The 18804-nt window shown below is 48.7% G+C and overlaps 2 protein-coding genes and 2 non-coding genes across 6 annotated transcripts; all 4 read right to left on the minus strand.

Moving 5' to 3' along the window:
* Positions 1–1946: 1946 nt before the first annotated feature.
* Positions 1947–4757, minus strand: RASL11A (RAS like family 11 member A). Its single transcript, XM_039254642.1, has 4 exons — positions 4568–4757; positions 4164–4220; positions 3979–4058; positions 1947–3095 (listed from the first exon to the last, which is right to left on the minus strand). Exons 1-4 carry the CDS (start codon positions 4674–4676, stop codon positions 2628–2630), a joined length of 714 nt encoding a protein of 237 aa, XP_039110573.1. The 5' UTR covers positions 4677–4757; the 3' UTR covers positions 1947–2627.
* Positions 4758–13101: 8344 nt separating this feature from the next.
* Positions 13102–17708, minus strand: RPL21 (ribosomal protein L21). Of its 3 annotated transcripts, none has more exons than XM_039255572.1 (6): positions 17609–17708; positions 15276–15354; positions 14959–15020; positions 14293–14405; positions 13417–13567; positions 13102–13233 (listed from the first exon to the last, which is right to left on the minus strand). In XM_039255572.1, the coding sequence occupies exons 2-6, from the start codon at positions 15340–15342 to the stop codon at positions 13144–13146; spliced, it is 483 nt and encodes a 160-aa protein (XP_039111503.1). In that variant the 5' UTR covers positions 15343–15354; positions 17609–17708; the 3' UTR covers positions 13102–13143. The 3 variants fall into 3 exon arrangements, with proteins under 3 accessions (XP_039111503.1, XP_039111511.1, XP_039111516.1); XM_039255580.1 differs by lacking the exon at positions 17609–17708 and adding an exon at positions 17510–17602; XM_039255585.1 differs by lacking the exon at positions 17609–17708 and adding an exon at positions 17387–17465.
* On the minus strand, positions 14123–14249 carry LOC120247746. Its single transcript, XR_005532400.1, has one exon. It is a non-coding gene; the product is annotated as a small nucleolar RNA SNORA27 (small nucleolar RNA).
* Positions 14497–14567, minus strand: LOC120247742. The gene has a single exon (XR_005532399.1). It is a non-coding gene; the product is annotated as a small nucleolar RNA SNORD102 (small nucleolar RNA).
* Positions 17709–18804: the final 1096 nt, after the last annotated feature.

Raw genomic sequence — 18804 nt, forward strand, 5'->3', positions numbered from 1 at the left:
TCCCTGTGAGACCAGGGGCTGGGTCAGTTCTGGTCACCAGAAATGAAGGAAGCTTTGAGGCTCAGGTCAGTTATTGGTGCTTGCACACACACACACACGTCCCTGGGGGCTCGGCTGCTCCCTTTGGAACTGCCCTGCGGCTTTTGACCCCTCTGGTCCACCCTGTGCTCTGCCTGGAGAGCTCAAGGGTACTCTGTCCTCAACATTCGCTCGCTTGGAATGTCTTCATAGCCAGCCTTGGGACATGTGTCGTATCGTTCTTTTCCCACGGGATGTGTGAGCCCAGCTCCTTGGAGAGAGAGGAGCCCCTGGCCCCTGATGGAGGTCCCGGGAGGCTGCGAGCATGGTGGTAACGAGGACACCCAGTGATTTTCGTGTCCTAACCTACAAAAGGTAAGACGCGAGGCTAGAAGCAGGAGTGACTGATGATAGAAAGAACTGCTTTCGTTCTGTCCTTGCAAATCAGCAAGGAGAACTGGGCATTATTTTTCAAACATGACAGAACCCAAAACTGTATTTTCGCTTGATTATTTCAGTGCTGCTTTAGACATAAAGTATCTAATTTTTGTGTTTTTTAAAACTTTTATGCAAAATTTTTTCTTTTAGTGTTTATTATTTTGAGAGAGAGAGACAGAATGCGAGCAGGGGAGGGGCAGAGAGAGAGAGGGAGACACAGAATCTGAAGCAGCCTCCAGGTGGGGCTCGAACTCACAAACCATGAGATCATGACCTGAGCCGAAGTTGGATGCTTAACTGACTAAGCCACCCAGGTGCCCCTTGAACTATCTAATTTTTATAATCCTTCCTGCCGTTCAGCACAGGTAGACACCCCTCAACTGTAGGGAAGAAGGGTGTTAACAGCACAGATGTGGATGCAGGTGTCCCTGGAAGGCAGGGTAATGGTATGAAATGGCCAGAAACTGCTTATGTGACCCTTCTTCTCTGTTGCTGCTAATCAAGTACCCTTAACGACTCAGGACATCGCTCCTTATTCTGCAAAGTGACAGGTTATTTCATTGTCGTCTCCCATCCCTGTCCCTTGGCACCAAATTAAATGCATTCGGCTCATATATTCCTCAAACATTTACTGAAAACCCACCGCTCTGTGTGCAAGCTCTAGGCCAGAAGATTGGGATACCAAGTCCTAAAACCCAGTCCTAGTAGGGTGACAAGCAGCTGCACGGTGTGGCTGGGTGTAGCACAAATGCTACAGGAAGCCTCAGAGACAGCACCCAGGACTGGAACACAGCACAGGACGTGGGTCTTGAGAAATAAGCTAGTGAGCTTTCAGGGGGAGAAGAGGAAACTGCATTCAAGGCACAGGGAATGGTTCATGTTAAGGTAGGAAGAATGAAAGAGCCTGGTCTGTCTTGAGAACAGCATACCATTCTATAGAATGGGGTTTCAGTCCATTGTCTGTGTGTGTGTGTGTGTATTTGAAGGAGGGGTTGAGAAGGCTGGAGGGGTGGTAAATGACCTCGATGCCATGCCTCATTTACTTTTTACCCAGTAGATAAGGGGAAAACAGCTGAGTTTCTTTCATCATGAAAACAAAGGGATTAGAGTTGGTTTTAGTCCGGTTGTTCTGACATGAAGAAAGAGTGAAAGGGGTGTCACTCCAGAAACCAAGAAAACAGTCTCACCTTGCCTGCCAGTCTGGGCGATGCCCCGTACAGGCCTCAATGATGGCAGGGTGATGCTTTAGAGAGAAAGAGGAGAAAGAACTGACAGATCAGATGCCCTATTAGATGTGAGGGTCCGGGAGACAGCGCAGGAAGAAATTAGGCATTTAAAAAAAAAAAAAAAACTTTAAATTTTTTTTATTTTTGAGAGAGACAGAGCACAAACTGGGGAGGGGGAGAGAGAGAGGGAGACACAGAAAGCGAAGCAGGCTCCAGGCTCTGAGCTGTCAGCACAGAGCCCGACGCGGGGCCTAAACCCACGAACCGGGAGATCATGATCTGAGCCGAAGTCAGACACTCAACCAACTGAGCCGCCAGGGCGCCCCTAATGTGAGGCATTTTTGTGTTTTAGAACGGGTGGAGAGGATAAACTTCCATTTGCACCAACACATAAAACTGTTAACTCATGTTTGTAATTTTCTAGCACCAGCATACAACGAACCCCTTTCCTTGAAAATCACATGGTATCAATTTCATGCCTGTGGCAAAGCACCCTAATTAAAGACATCCTGCAGTCGCTCAAAGCTTTCTTCCTCCACATTCTTTCCTCTCTCCCATAACAGACTCCCTCCGCATCAACCCCCTTCCCGAAAGAAACCAACAGGAGTTCAGACCAAGGGCAAGCGTGGAGCCGTTCTGGGCTCTAGTGCAAGTATGACTTCTATAAAAAGACATTTTAAAAAGCAAGGAGCCATGTTGCCATTTCGCCTTTAATGGAAAAGTGGCTAGCAGTTAGAGTAAAAAAAAAATCCTTTTAATAAAAAAAAAAACAACTATCCAACTTCTTAGGCAATCCCTGTTTGAATTTTCAGAAATACACATACGCCTGAAAACCAAGAGTTTGTATAAAAATAAACTTTGTGGGATTAAAAAGGGAGATTCCCCCCAGTCTTTCCGGCTGCACAAACACACGATAAAAAGGAGGCGCGTCTGGGGGAGCCGGGTTCACCCCAGGGCAGGGGCGGCTTTGACTTTGGAAGACAGAGCCTGCTTGAAGCGCCTCTTGAGGTCCTGCATGTTGGGGGAGCGCGGCCGGGGAATGAGGGAGGCTCTGCGCCTCTCCCCGCCGCCGCCCTGCAGCTTGCTGACTTCCTTGCAGAGATGCTGGAACACACAACACACGTCCTCGTAGTTTTCACTGGTGGAAATTTCAAGGAACAGGCTGCCCAGCTCGTGGGCTAGCTGAACGCCATCGCGCGTCTGCACCTGCCGGGCGTACAGCAGGTCCCCCTTATTGCCCACGATGACCACAGGGACCTTGGAGTCGGGGTGGACCTTCCGGATGTGCTGGTAAAGGGGGCGGATGGACTGATAGCTGTCGTAGTCTGTGATGGAGTAGACCAGCAGAAAGCCCTCTGCCCACTGCACGCACTTGGACAGCGGATCGACCACCTGGCCCAGGGTGTCATGGACCTGAGAAAGATCAAAATGCGTTTGGATCGAGGAAGCCCGCGGTGGGAGAAGACTCAAAATAAGATCACAGTGACCCTCGGGGAAACGAGGTTCAAAAAAGAAATCATAAACACGGTTTTCAGATTCTACCTAGCTTCTGCAGAAGGCGGCTCTGGATATGGGAAGAGCAAATTCTCAGGCCAGCTCCCTGCCTGGGTTCTTTTATTGGCTGCCACCAATGCATGATCTTTCGGGACCCCTGCCCGGTAGGGATTCTGGGGTGAGCCCTGGCTGACTGAAGAACAACTTCAACGAGAACTTTCCAATACGAATGGAGCAATCTTTAGGGAACTGGGAATAAACAAGCCTTTGAAAACAAGCCAAGATAAATATCTTTTCCCAAGCCCATAAAAAAAAAATATTTTTAGCCTGTCCTTTTTGAGACCGTTCCAGAAACAAATTCCTTCTTTCTGTTCTTCCACTAGACCTTTCCTCCCTAGAAGGGAGGGCAATTAATAACTTGTTAATCAAGTTAAATTCCTGGCCGCTTGCTAAGAGGTCATCTGGTTGCAATGAACTAACTTGAGGGAACAGTGAGAAACAGAAGCACGTGGGCGGTCCCTACTAGGGAAGCTCTTTCTCTGGAATCCCACCCCAATAATTTTGTTAAGGGTTGGGCAGCAAGCTCGGAAAGAAGTGGGGAGACCCATCCCTACGGCTGTGAAGAAAGGTCAGGCATCTCTAACCATCCACCCTCCCTGCCCCCTCCAGGAGGGTCCTGTGGGATCCCCCCTGGGGACAGCCCACTTCTACATCGGAACATAGAAGGGGGGGTGTTTGGACGGCTTGCTCAAGCCCAGAGCCAGCCCCTGGGTGTGTGCAAGATGGGGAGCAGTTTGCTTACCTGGATGCCCCCGGGGGTGTCCTGAATCTGCAAGGAGAGCTGGTCCCCCTCTACGTAGACCAGCCGTGAATACAACTTGCCTGGAGAATGAAGGAGAGTTTGCGTTTAAATTCCTGCACTCCTACCAGGAGAAAGCAAGTCGGAGCATGCAGCCGCGAAAGCAGAGGGCACGGAATCGTTCTAACCTGTATTCGGCTCATAATCGCCAATGAATCTCTTGGTCAGGAAGCGCACAATCATTGCTGAAAGGGAAGACCGGGAAAATCAGCTCATCGACCGTGGCAGAACGGGCAGCCCGGGGCGCTCTCGAGGAGAAGGAGGGGGCGGTGGCCGCGGGGTGCCGGTTTCTGCGCAAACGCCGAGGCTCTGCAAAGCCCGGGCCGTGGCCGCAGGGGCTCGGCCCGCCGCCCAGTCCCCACTCCCACCCCCATTCTCCAGCAGGTGCAAACCCAGGCGGGAGCCCAGGGCGGACCCCCGCGGCAGCGGCCGGGAGAGCGGGGCGGCGCGGAAACTTCCAGGTTCCTCCCTGCGCTCCCCCCTCGCCCCCCCACCTCCGCTCTTCCCGGGTGAGCGGCCCCCGGGCACTCACCGCTCTTGCCCACGCGGCCGGCGCCCAGCACGGCCAGCTTGATGTCCTTGGGCAGGAGGCAGTCGGACGAGGACTCGGGGATGGGCGCGAGCAGGCAGTGCCCGGACATGGCGCGCGGCCGCACGGAGAGCGCGGGCGGCCCGGGCCGGAGCAGAGCACGCGGGGACTCGGCCGCGGCGGGGTGCGCGGGGCCGCGCGGGCTTTAAAGGGCCCAGCGCGCGGGGAGGGGGCGGGGCGGCCGCCTCCGGCCCCGCCCTCCCCGCCTCGCCCCCGCCCCCGGCCCCGCTCCGCAGCGGCCGTGGGGGCGGGGCCGGGGCCGCGGGCGTGCGCACGGCCCCGCCCCCTGACGCGCGCTGCGCCGCGGGGCCCCTGGCCGCGCGGTGCCTGCGTGGCCGCGGGGGCCGCTCCTGCACGCGGAGCCGAGCCGCGTCGCCGGAGCCGCGCGCGAATGCGACGTCCCTGCTGAGCTGGAGGAGGAAAGACGAGACCCTGCTCTCGGCTGGGTGTTTCTGCAACAGCGCAAGGGACACCTTCCCGTCGAGGGTAGTTGCCCTTTTTATTTTCAAACGGTGCTAAGGGGTGACACGGGGAAACAGGAGGGCGAAGTCCTGAACCGGTGTCAGAATAAGGGAACTCGGTCCCTGCGACCTTGCTCCGGACACGTGCAGGCCCCCTCTGGGCAGAAGTTGTTTGCAACTCAGCCCTCACACCCCGACCCTCGGCTGCTGAGGCTGCTGACCTTGACCGAAGCCACGCATTAGTGAGCCCTCAGTACACAGACCCTCCCCTGGGAGCCCCGGCTCTGGGCTGATTCTCCATAAGTAACACTGCCCTCTGCACTGGAGTCAGGCTTTTGCTTTATTGTTCAAGTACTTACTTGTAGGTGGAAAATGAAGTTTGGGGTGAGGATGGGGAGCGGAAGGGGAGGCCGCGGACGAGAAGAATGGCCTGGTCTGGGGGGTCTGGGGAGCCCGCCGTAGTAAGGGATTTCATCCTTGGAGGTTTAGGACTTCATGCTTCGGGCCTCCTGCGAACCAGCCTCAGATGCCCCGTTGCCTACTGGACGGCCCCGCCCTTACTCACCCCTCTCTCTCTCTCTCGGTTGTATCAGTTAGCTTTTGCTGCGTGACAAACTGCACGAAACTTAATGGCGTCCAACAACAGACCCCCATCGTTGCTCACAAGCCTCCAGGCCGGTGGGGCGGTCATCCCAGTCAGGGCCAGACTCAGCCCACCCAGGCTGGGCCCCTTCCCGTATCTGCAGAGGGCTGGCAGAGGCTGGGTGGGGGGGCAGTGGGCCGCCATCGGGGAGGGGCAGCGGGGGAGTCGCGGGTCTCTGCCCGCGCAGCAGGCTGGCCAGGGCTTGCTTCCGTGGTGGCCGAGCAGGGAGTGGAAGTAGAACAGGCCTCTTGAAGCCTAGGCCCCTGGCTGGAGCCCATCGCCGCGGCCGCGGGGAGACACAAGCCAGCCCACGTTCAAGGGGGGAGGGTGCGAGGGATGCAGCGAGGGCCGGGGTGGGATCCGCGTTTGCAACAACCAGCTACCAGTGCGTGTCCCTTCTCTTCCATCTACCCACTAGTCCAAACCATTAGCCTGTGAGCCGTCCTCGAATGCAACCACTCTCACTTCCGAGTCTCACGGTTTCTGCGGTCTACACCGCTTGGTGTCTCCCCTCCCCTCCCAGCTGCTCTCTCACTTCTCGGTGGAAGTCTTTTCGGGGCTCCCGCAGGAGCCTGGGAACGGAGGTGCTTTGCTTCCTTGCCCTTCTCTCGGAAGCTTTCTTTGGCGCCGCTGCCACCCCACTGCTATCTCCCAGTCCCCCTCTCTGAGGGCGCCCTTGGTGGCGCTGATCTCAGCTGTCCCTGTCTGGAACTCGCTTCCTGCCTGTCTCCGGAAGGGCAGAGACCACTGCCGTGTGCTCGCCAGGACGCGCTAGGTCCCTTGTTCGCTGACCGACTTTCTGCATGAGTAAGTGAATGAACTGTGAATGAACTGTGCCAACCGGAAAAGACAGAAAGCGGGCGTGTGGGGCCATCATTCCAGTAGCTTGGCTTTGAGAGCAGACTGCTCTCAAGGGAAAGTGTTCCAGGAAATGGCCCTCCGGGCGGTGAGCTGCCCTACCTCAGGTGCACGGACTTTCGCCCGCTCACCAGGCAATCTCCGTCTTTTAAACCTCAGTGTAACTGGCAAACTTTGAAGCAGGGCGCCTCCTTCCTTGACAGGGAGAAGGTACCATAAAGACAGTTACTATCTACAAAATCTTGAAACTATTGGGTTCCAGGGGTCCTTCGGCCGCTCAGTGATGGGGTCCAAGTTGTTGCCTCCCAGTTCCTCTTGGCTCTCCTTGAGCGCAAGATGGCCCCTGTCCCCCCAAGTCCTGCACAAAGCAGGAAGGGAGGGCAAGACTCTATTCTCTTGTCTCTTTTTATTATGAGATAAAGTAATTCTCAGAACCCGCAGACCTTCTCTTATCTCTCAGTCTTCGGAGCTGAGAAGTGGAGAATGAGTTTATCCGAGTATCTAGCAAAGAAGGCTGAGGTGGCCACTACCTTAGAGCAATGGTCGTCCCTCCCCAGGAGCTAGCGGTCACATTGCTCCCCCCATTAACAATCAAGAAAAAGAAGAGGGGATCACTGATGAGCAAGGGACGATGGGATCTGCCACAAGCACTCTTGGCTTTCCCAGTAAAATGCAGAACTCTCCGGGGCGCCCAGAGAGGCCTTTTGGGGCCGAATCTTGGGCTTCTCTCTTCAGTCCATCCCCCACGTCACATTCCCTGTCAGGAATAAGATCAAGCTGGTTTAAGGTAACCCAGGAAGTGAGATCCCAAAGACCGGCGCCTGTCAACCGATGATTACGTTCCATTTTGCATTCATACTGCACCTTTGCTCAGAGAGCTCAAAATGTTATTCTTTGCATTTGCATATCGGCAAGATAATCCTCCACCTTCTAATACAGACAATATGTTACTGAACTGTTACCGAACATTATAAATAGCCTTGCCTAAATTGTTGCAGCTTGTGTTATTTCATTCTGGATTTCTTTGTGTCCAGAGTTATGTAAAACTACTGCAACCAATATAACCCAGGCATAGTGAAGCGATTTTAAAATGATAATGGAAATGCGTAGGCACAGATATGGGTACACAAAGCCTGTGGGTGTTTAGAATGCCTGTGAAGGGCAGAATTTGGTAATTTGCAAATATCAGCCTCAGGAAGTTATTAACCCTTTACCAGCCACGTAAGCTTGATTTCTAGCCTGTGGGCAAAACATTGCGGAGGGTACTCCTCAAGTTCAAGACCGTCTCTCCCTCCACCATCCATCGTCTCCTAATACCAGCTATCTTTCCGGGTATCCTAAATCCTTGAACACTGTGCTTACTGGAGACTAACAGGCCCTTTGGGTAGTTTCCCCAGAATAAAAAAATATGCTTCTGTACCAGCTCCCTACTTTATTTCAACATTCAAAATTACTGAAAACCTACTCCTTGCAAAGCTTTGTTAAGTACCGGTACAGAACACCAAGAACAACTTTCTATTACCATTACTGAGGGACAACAAAGTATAAAACGTTCACAAATGTCCCCATAGTGAAACAGTGAAGTTCATTACCCTTCATAAAATTGCTGAGCTTACCAAAAAATTCTCATATATATATATATATATATTTTTTTTTTTTGAGAGACAGAGTGTGAGCAGGGGAGGGGCAGAGAGAGAGGTAGACACAGAATCCAAAGCAGGGTCGAACTCATGAACTGAGAGATCACGACCTGAGCCAGTCAGACGCTTAACTAACTGAGCCACCCAGGAGCCCCATTTCTTCCTTAATCTTAAACTAAGCCTGTAACACAGGTTAAATATCTCCTAAATTGAGATTCAGACAAGTTCAGTGCCTTACCCCAAATCATAGAGCCATTCAGTAGCAGACACCCCAACCCCTCTGATGTCAAGTCTTGGGCACTTCCCATCAGCGTAGAGAGCAGGACGGAAAACACCCCCGTCGTGGGCAAGGAGTGACAAAGCAGGTCAGGGTGCCAACTCCCCATAGAGCTACAGCGGGGAGAACTGAATCTGAAAGGGGGCGGGGGTAGGGGTGGTAATCAGGGAAAGCTACATGGAGAAAAGGCTTGGTCTCTGAGCATCATTACTATTTGATAGGTGGAAACACAGAGGGTGGGAGGTAGCCATGTCAAGTTGAAGGAAGAACATGAGCAAAATCATGAAAGTAGGAAGTATAACTCAAGTTTGGGGAGCAAGTGGTAGACTCAAGTATTAGGACGTAGTGGATGACCCAAAAAGGTGGTGACGACCAGGCTGTGTATGGCAATGAATGCTACACTCAGGAATTTATCTGGAGGCTATGGAAAGCCATTGAACTGTCCTTGAGGAAGGTAGCCCTAACTATATGTAACTGTCAGTGCCAGGAGCATATGAATCACAGAGTATCATCTTTGCTCTTGATCTTGAAAGTATTTACTTATTCATCGCCCATAAGCAATTCTTTTGGATTTCCTTCTTGCTCAGGAGTGAAAAGTTCAATCACCTCTTCACTTGGGCTAAGCTATCACATCATTTCAGAGACAAGAGAGTGCTGCACCGCATTGCTTTTCCAAATCAAATGATCTGGATAAATTCCAGTCTTGCTAGGAAAGTATGTACGAGAGCACTTTCTGTGCTTTTTCCACGTGGGGTTGTATGTCCCAGCCTGTCAGTCACTCGTCACTGCACACTTCAGCAGTTTGAAAAGAATCACAATACAGAAACTCTGGGCTGCTTATTCACTCTCTGTTCACACTTCCACCTCAGCAAGAATAGCAGCAGATGCTGCCTGTTATTCATAATGAGTAGCTTGCCAAACACATTCTGTGAGGGTTTGGTATAAACAATACCAATTGTTTTCCTTTTTGGTGAGGATGGGTTAAACACTGGTCTTCCAAATCCAATTGTTTTAAATTATTTCTCTTGCACTCAAAAAATAGACCTACTTTGTTTATGTTTTAGCAACTTGTAATACTACATCTTAGCAATATTGTTTATATTTTTCCCATTCCCCCCACCCCACCATAGTACAGAGAAAAGCTATTGAGAATACATAAGAGATACCAAACTGTGGGTTTTTTTCCCCCACCACATTGAGTGTGACACATTTTATTCAACCATTGGGATCGGGCTCAACTGAACAAAAACAGAAGGCCTTAGAAGATGTCTAGCTAGATCAGAAAAGATAGATGTGAAAGTTCAAGGAGACAGGCACCTTCATTTACAGTCATGGCTCTAATTTAAGAACAAGATGAAAAGTTTTACAGTGAGAACATTTTCCTTCATCAAGTGTAGGAAAAGGGAATTACATGGTAAGAGATTTCATTTACAATTTCACAATCTGTAAGTTACTCATTATTTAAAAGGCAGGTACATTATCTACCAGCGCACACATACATTACTCAAAGCTCAGGGAATTGGATGCAATTTATTTCTCCAATAATAAACACCCTCCAAACTAATCTGTGTGATATTTGCAGGACATCCAGATGGAATTGCCCAAGAGGGAGCTGGGAATACAGTCAGAGCTTCAGAGAATGTGAGCTCTGAAATTTGAGTCTCAAGTGTTGTAGAGATGACTCAAACTTGAGCAAGCATCTCAACCACCCGGAGAGGTTGTGAAGAGCGCTGGGCCCACCCCCAGAATTTGATTCAGTAGGCCCACATTTTTAACAAGTTTCAGAAGATGGAGATGCCAGATGGGGAACCACACTTGAGAACCATTGGCTTGGGTCACTCGGAAAGTACAGAGAATAGAGAAAGATGCGGACATCAAGGAGAAGCCAGAAAAACAGAGTGGAGAGTCAGACAGGTAGAAAAACCTGGGTGCAGTAGGATGGCAGAAGCCTCTGGAACAGAAAGTAAGTTGTTGGCACTGTCAGACATCAAGGAGATAAAATCAAACGGACATTACGAGTGTTTGGTAACCTTTGAGAGGAGTCTTAGGAATGATGGGGGCAGAAGCCAGATTTGCACCGGGACACTAGGAAATGAAGTTACAAATGGGACAAGGCAGGCACAAGAAAAGTGGCTTAATTTAATTTGCTGTTTTTCACGCGTCTGTAGGGCTGACGTCAAGGAAGAAGCAAGGGGAAAGGGGCACGGGTACAAGAGACCGGGAATAATCCATGAAACGAGAGCAGAAGCCTGAGCCGTCAACACCAATGCTCTCCCCTCTGCTGTCCGTCTACACACCACGATGTCGCAGCTCATCTTGCTTCATGTAGCTCAGGGTCTCATTGCTCCTCCTAGATTATAATCTTTACGGTTTGTCCGTGCTCCCCTGGCAGAGTAGGTAACAAGTACCCCCTACCCTAATAATGTTAAGTTGATGAAACCCAACAAAATGAAACACGTAGGGCAGTGGTTAAGTACTACAGCGATGGGGTGGAGAGTGGGGAAGGGGTTTGCTTAGTTTTAGTGTTGGTAACATTCAAGGAGACTGAAAAAAGGGGACAATGGGAATGCGGCCTATTAGATATCAAGTACAAAAGCCGAAACGTGTTACTTGGCATATTTGAGGGACTGCAAAGCTAGCGCAATTGAAGTGGACTTTGGGGCTGAAGCTGTAGGTCAGAAAGGCAGGCACCAACCAGACGATGAAAGGCTGTTATACGGCCCTTCCGAATCTGGAGGTCCGAAAGATGGTTAAGATCAGAAGACAAAAGGGAACCAGGAAAGCGTTCAGAAGTTCGTGAAGCCAAAGTCAGTAACATACACGGGATTTCCTCCCACCAAATTGGCCAAGACTGAATTCTAAGTGTGGAGACAAGAACTTTCATCCGTGGGAGTACAAACTAGTACCACCCTTTAGGAAAGCAACTTACTCTCAAAATGAACTGAGAATTTCGAAAACCCGTTTTTAATCCAAAATGCTCAAGATGCTTTATGTACATTCCCAGTGTCACTATTGCCATTGACAGCACTTGAGAGAAATCACGGCCCCCTAGCTACCTGGGACAAAGATGTCCCGCGTGCTGGCCAGCTGCCCTGACGGAAGTCCCCAAGCCAGTTCTACTAGTGGCCCTTCTTTTTCTCAGTATTGTCTGGATTGAGGTGATCTTATCCTCCACCCTGTCTTTTCTCACAACCGTCATGGTGGTCACGGTCTGACATGGAATCATAGGCCCCAAGTGCACAAAGGACCCCTGGGAACCATTGGGCCCAATCCCGACGCACACACATGGAACACGCGTACTTTACAGGGGGCAACAGACAGGTTAACAGAACTGCTGGAAAATGAACCACGAACTGCTGAGGTTTCTGCAGCATATGGGATACTCAATCCCAACTACGCATGAACAAATGGGTTACGAGCCCTCAAAAACCAGGAAAAGTTTATCGTAAAGGCCACAGGAAAACAAGATTAATTAGAAAACGTCTGCACATTTAAAAAAAAATAAAAAAAGGCAGTGCTTTCCTTATAATCCCAACAGCATGTATTAAATACTGACTCTGCACCAGGCCCCAGGAGTGCAAAGCTGCTAAGACACCATCTCTAGCCTCGGGTCCAACGGGGAAGGCCAAGTTTTTAAAAATCACACACTGTAAAAAAAGCAGACGCACCTGTCATGGTAACAGATATAAGGGATTTTATTCTATCGTCCCAAACCACATTTTCTCCGGATTCCAAACACTTTCATTCCTCCCCTTAAAATACTTTTATCAGGAAGGTTCACTTATGACATGCAAGGCAAACAAAGGATGATCAGAAGTTCACCAACTTTATCAAGGGTAGGTATTTTCGGGCAAAGGGACCTGGGGCAATAGAAAGTATTTCCAATAAATAAACTTTTCCTAATACCATACAGAAAAAAACGAACAGGAAATGACAGGGAAAATAATTTAGTAGGAATCAAGAGTGCTTTAAACCATCTATTTTTAAGTAATGAGCTTCAAAGGGAAGTTCTTTATCGTTATAACATAGCTATTTAAGACTTGATACAATTGTTAAGTACTCAAGTGAGCTTAGATGCAATCGCAACAGATAACCTTTTACCTATTTTTTAAGATTCCTTTTACTTAGCGATTTGGAGGGAGTGTTTTTAAACTATTAAATATTTTATAAGTACTATCTGGCAGTTCCTAATCAATTGAGCATATTCTGTTGTACAATAAACCACTTCACATTTTTCAGCAAGAAAAAAACCCCACTCTTAAATAAATGTTTTTGAGAGAGACAGAGTGTAAGCGGGGGAGGGGCAGAGAGAGAGAGAGAGAGAGAGAGAGAGAGAGAGAGAGAGAGAATGAGAATGAATGAATCAGAAGCAGGCTCCGGGCTCTGAGCTGTCAGCAGAGCCTGACACAGCTCACACTCACAGACTGCAAGATCATGACCTGAGCCAAAGTCAGATACTTAACCAACTGAGTCACCCAGGTGCCCCCAAACTCACAAAATTAGAATAAGACATCACCCAATGAATTTGGACACATTTGCTTTAAATATTTCTTTGGGGGAGAGGATACCACACTGCTACTCAATTAAACATGAAAACATTTTACAGTCTTGAGGTCTTTTATTTTATGTTTTTACATTTATCATGCCATGAACTCATAAGGAATGGGCTCCAGCAGCTCAGGCTCCTTTCCATTGGTTCTCACGAAGTGTGCTTCTCTGGGCGGGGCAGGCTATCAGGAAAAAAGGCAAGGGAACGATTATGTAAAGCACGATCATCAATTTCAAAGTGCCCTTAAAACCAAAATAGCATAACATACTCAATTCATCAACTTTCATAAAGAAAATTATTACTGAGCAAGCTTTAAAATTCCCAAGAGCAATCAATACCAAGAAACCGTCTGCCAAGCACTTACCTGGCGCTTCAGCTGAACCCAAGTACCCTTCTCCTTAGCTTCCTTCTTTTTCTGATCATTTTCTTTCACACGCTTCAGGAAGCTGTCTCGGCTCTTTGAGTGCTTAATATGCTCAATACGTACATTAATTCTCTTAGCAAGAATCTTTCCCCTGGAGAGAGCAGAAATTCCTATAAACGCTCCAGCAAACATTAACGAAGTCCAAAAGCATTTCTGGCAATTTCAAGCATTAAAAACAATAAAACAAAACAAAAAACCATAATAAGTGTCCAACTCCTGATTTGAGCTCAGGCCATGATCTCCCAATGTGGGAGACTGAGCCCCATATTGGGCTCCGTGCGGACAGCCTACCCTCTGTCTCTGGCCCTCCTCCCGGGCTCTCATGTGCTCACGTGCACTTTCTCTCAAAAACGAGAAACCACAACCCGTTTTAAATAAATAAGCGAACCATGAACCTTTTACGAATAGGATTAGACAGCAAGATACAGCTAGCTTACAATCATTGATTAATTGTACGGAAGAGGCCCAAAGGCAAACACTCCCACTTGTAAACTGTCTTTTCATGAAGTGACAGACCCTAAAACACTAAATAACCAAAACCCGATCCCCAACTAGATTTACAATGTGTTACACACCCTTTTATACTCTGAACGCTAGAGCTGCTCAACACCAAATCCCAAGAACTCTTTTCTTGAAGTCTAGTTCAATTTGTTTCCTCTGACAGGATACAAGGCAAACACCCAGTTTGCTTGAGTTTGAAAAGGAGACTTCCTTTGCCCCACTTGAATGACCAATAAAGACATAAGTCCAATTGGCAAAGTGAAAAGGGGGTGTGAGGGAATACTGATCAGCTAGAAAGACGCAGGTGTTACTCACTTAACTTGCTTGTTTACGACGATGCCAACAGCATGCTGGGTAACATTGTAGACTCTTCCAGTTTTGCCGTGGTAACATTTGTGGGGCATCCCTTTTTGAACAGTGCCCATTCCCTGTTAAGGAGGAGATCAAAGTCAGGCCAGCAACTTCCCCTTTTCACATCCTGACTCTTATTAATATTTTTCTTTTAAATGGCAACTCGAGAGCTTTCAGAGCCGGTGAAATGGGTTTTTCACATTGCTTTAAACAATCAAAAAGACAATCATCATTAAGCTCTAGAGTACCAGGGTTTAATTAAATACAGTCACAAAAGAACATTAACTTTCACAGGTTTTTTAAAAAATGGCTATCTCCATCAACAATTTTGTACTAATATACTTTTCCTTTCCACCTCAAAAAACTCTTGGTTTTTCCTCTACCTGTTAACAAACAAGAAATGAGAAAGTTTTCAGATTCAAGAATAGCACTTTAAAAATCCTGGTTTCTGAAAGTTAAATTAGCCATTCTGCACTTATGAGCTCTTATTTAGGCCAAAAATGTCCCCCTCTCTCACAATAAAAGGCCAACACATGTAATACAATACGCACGAGGATCTGAATTCCAATATTAAACTTTTATAGTGTCTAACATTACTCTGTAGGTTATTTATCCAATTTTAGAATTTACCTTGATGTCCACAATATCACCTTTCTTGTAGATTCGCATGTATGTTGCCAAAGGAACAACTCCTGTCCCCAAAAGATCAGTACAGTTAGTATCAAGATGAAAAGAGTCCAGAGTAAAAGAAACACGTAAGCTTACTAGCTTTCAACATACTTGGTCTTTGACAGTTGTGTCGACCAAAAACTACTATAGGAAATTTATACTTTTTATTTATCACAAAGAACAAGTTAGGTAGATGCTGCTTAATTAAGGCCGTTTATTAAACACACATTAGATGAACGTATACTATGTTTGCTCTCAAGAAGGAAATATCTACTTACCATGTTTCCTAAAAGGCCTAGAGAACATGTAGCGAGTGCCCCTCCTCTTTCCCTTTGTGTTGGTCATTTTGGCGAATTACTGAAAACAGTTAAGTATAAAACAGTCAAACAAAACTGCAAAATTGATCGTCTTTTTAAACAAGAAAATCCCAATCAAACCCTGTACATTTCAAATGCTTGCTTCACAGGAGCAACAAAGAAGTCTAAGCACCTGACTCACCAATATTTCCCATAAAGGTTTGTAAAAACCCATCACTTTGGCATCTAGGATCTTTGCCAAAACTGCCTAAGAGTCGTTAACCTCAATGCTACCAACAGATCTGGATTTTGGAACAACACCAGCACTGTCCCTACTAGATCAGCATCACCACACCCCTTCCCGAGCTCTGCAGGGCCCGGCTGGGAAGCCGCTGCGATTACTAACTGGACAGCAGTTTACCGCTGTCTGACGCTCAGCCCTGCATTCTACGCAGCGGATTAAACCATTCTCCTACTGACGTAATTTCTTGTGACGCTGCGTCTTATACAGCATCTGTTAACTGCAAACAGCTTCCCAATCCCTTCGTATCTCTGATTATTTTCTTAATCATTCCCTAGCAAATGCATGTACAACTGAAAGGAAGAAATACAGGCTTTATAACCACTGACCTAATTCTGACTTAAATTCTGCCACTTACAGGGGACCATAATTATTTAAACCCTGATCCTCATCTGTAAAATGGGGTTAATACTCTTATAACTGAGATCATGTCTATAAAGCCCCCAGCAACTTTTTCTAACGTTTATTTTTGAGAGAGGTGGGGAGCGCGCCTATGTGAGCAGGGGAGGAGCACAGAAGAGGGAGTCACAAAATCGGAAGCAGCTCAAGGCTGAGCTGTCAGCACAGAGCCCGACGCAGGGCTTGAACCCAGTGAGATCATGAACTGAGCCGAAGTCGAAGCTTAACCGACTGAGCCGCCCAGGGGCCCCCATTGGGCAGTTTCTAGTGTGTGTTTCATGGTAAGTGGTAGTTAACTTATTAGTCAAGAATTCATATATAGGCATTTCAAATTGCATCTCTGACTGCTCCCCAAAAGGTTAAAACAATGGTTATTGCCTCAGGTCATTGGAGAGCAGACCTCCCGTTCCTGGGAATTCCTCCTAACACAAGGAAAAACCTAGGAAACCAGAGACTAACGTAAATCCCTATTAATAACGCTTCTCAAAGAAAAGCGACTCCACAAGGTACCAACTTGAAAAGCAAGGAGACACAAACGTTTCACCTAACCCACCAAACCCAAATCAGTTAGAATCGTTAAGTGAGCATCTATTAGGTACCAGATACCCCGCTTTAATCCTCACATTCCCGACATTTGCATCAAGCTCCTACGAGCGAGGTTCATAAGCAGGAGCGATGCTCTCTGCGGGTCCAAATCACTTGTACGGAGCCACGAAGAGGCAGATTCAGTACCGGACGTGTTTTCTGACTCCAGAAACCCTTCTTTGCCCCCGATCCACTCTCCCCAGTGAGGAATCACCCAACACACGTTTCTGAAAATACTTGATGTAGGGCAGCAGCGACGCTTTCTTTAGATTCTCCAGCAGCACCAAACGGGGCCCACGACAGCCCGCAACCTGCAGTTCGCTCAGCTCTGGGAGCTAAAATCTAACAACCAACCCCGTCCCCCGAGAAAAAGAAAAAGGAGAAAAAAGAAAACTAAGATTAAGTGGTAATTCACTAACGTTTCCCTTAAGATTCTACACGAGACGCATAACTATTGGGGAACCCCTTCACCTACTGCCCCGGCGTGAACAAACCACCACCCCGTGGCGGCCGGACAGTACTTTCCGTTTGTCCGAATGCGATCTGAGCCTAAAATGCGTAACTGGGAGAACTTCACACACCGACGCCGCCGGGTCTGGGGTTCACAGCGCCCAGGACTCCAGGGGGCGTCCCCTCTTCCGAGTTTAGACCGCACATTACAGGAGTTCCAGAGGCCTGCCTGGGCCACGCGACCGCACACAGCCTGTCCGAAGGCCCAGAGCACGGAGGCTAAAGCCGGGGGGAGGGGACCCAAGAGGAACCGACCGTTCCCTAGACTGGCCCGGGTCGCCTCACCCCCGTAACTCGCCTTCGCTTCCCTGGAGCCTCTCCTCTCCCCCCGCAGGGCCGCGGCCTCGCAGTCTGGCGCTCGGCCCCCGGTGTGGTCGGACACAGCTCCGCCACCCAGGCTGGCGCGCCCCGAACAGTCTACCCCGGCTCTGCAGGGCCTCCCTGCACGGCCGGAGCGCCCACGGCGGCCGGCCTCCAGCCTCCGGGACCAGCGGCACCGGGAGCCACGCGCAAGCCGTACCTGGAAGATGGCGGTTCCGGCCGAAAGGAAGGAGGCGGGGCTGCGGCGCGCGCCTTACAAGGGCCTCGGGGCTGCCCGCGGCCCTGCCTGAAAGAAACGCCGGCCGAAAGTGACTCTTCCGGGGGAAAGGGATCTTGTCAGAGAGCCAGGGGAGCCCGTCTGAATATTTTTCTTTTTTTGTGAAAAAGAGGCGATAGACCTACACACGCGGACACTTGGACCTTTCCAGACAGCCCGGAAAGGGGCCTTCAAGGACGTCAAAGAGGACGCCGACGCCCAAGCGGGCCGACGTTCGCCTTGGCGTTGAGCTTACGCCGGAAGTGCGCGTGTGTGGGCGTCGCCGGCCTCTCGGAGTTTGAGCCCTTCTGCGGGGCTCGTAACGGTTGTGCGTCCGCTTGCAGAGTGATTACGTGGGCACAGAGGACAGATTACAGGGAGGCGAGCGTATTATCCAGTTTGTATGCCTTTCTAAGGTTTTTTTTTTCTCTCTCTGAGTCACGCATAACCACGTTCTTGCCGGTAGGTGCGTAAACGTTACCTCCGTTTTGGGAAGCACTTTGGCAGAATAAAGGAAAACTGCAAGTTTTCCAATACTGTATTCTAACATTCTGCTTTTAAGCATTCTATAAGCATTTTTCTTATAGAAAGTTTGACAAGACTGTGCGTAACAGCGCTGAGTAGAAACAAAAAATTAGAGCCATCTCCTGGTGAGAAACACATGAACGGGATGCTCATGTGATGGGATGGTGTATGCCACTAAAATCAATACTAAATCCAGAAATACGAGGCCAGAAGAGGAAGATGTAAAATGTACAATAGCATGATAATTTACATACATACGATCTTAAAACATGTAAAACTAGCGTGTGTTGCTTACCTATATATGCATATGTAATGGAAGTACTCAAGAAATCGAATTTAGAAATCTAATTCGTCCAGTAGGGAAAGAACGGTAAAGTAGTACAAGAAAGGGTTTTGCGGGCGCCTGGGTGGCTCAGTTGGTTAAGCGTCCGGCTTGACTCAGGTCTTGGTCTTGTGGTTAGTGGGTTTGAGGCTCCCGCCTCTGGCTCTGTGCTGACAGCCTGGAGCCTGCTTCAGATTCTCTCTCTCTCTCAAAAATAACATTTAAAAAAATTGTTTAGAAAAGGATTCAATTAAGTCTGTCTCCTGATTCCTTAAATTCTTTTTTTTTTTTT

Source organism: Hyaena hyaena, unplaced genomic scaffold, assembly GCF_003009895.1.
Source record: "Hyaena hyaena isolate Hyena2069 unplaced genomic scaffold, ASM300989v1 scaffold_11, whole genome shotgun sequence".
NCBI classification, from domain to species: Eukaryota; Metazoa; Chordata; class Mammalia; order Carnivora; family Hyaenidae; genus Hyaena; species Hyaena hyaena.

Excerpts from the sequence above, each read along its gene's own strand:
- RPL21 (XM_039255572.1), bottom strand. The coding sequence starts at position 15,342 with ATGACCAACACAAAGGGAAAGAGGAGGGGCACTCGCTACATGTTCTCT. Across the intron at positions 14,406-14,958 it reads GTGATATTGTGGACATCAAG|GGAATGGGCACTGTTCAAAA; the intron begins GTAAATTCTAAA and ends CCTCCTTAACAG. Across the intron at positions 13,568-14,292 it reads GTCGTAAACAAGCAAGTTAA|GGGAAAGATTCTTGCTAAGA; the intron begins GTGAGTAACACC and ends TGCTCTCTCCAG.
- RASL11A (XM_039254642.1), bottom strand. The coding sequence starts at position 4,676 with ATGTCCGGGCACTGCCTGCTCGCGCCCATCCCCGAGTCCTCGTCCGAC. Across the intron at positions 4,221-4,567 it reads CGGCCGCGTGGGCAAGAGCG|CAATGATTGTGCGCTTCCTG; the intron begins GTGAGTGCCCGG and ends CTTCCCTTTCAG. Across the intron at positions 4,059-4,163 it reads CGATTATGAGCCGAATACAG|GCAAGTTGTATTCACGGCTG; the intron begins GTTAGAACGATT and ends TTCATTCTCCAG.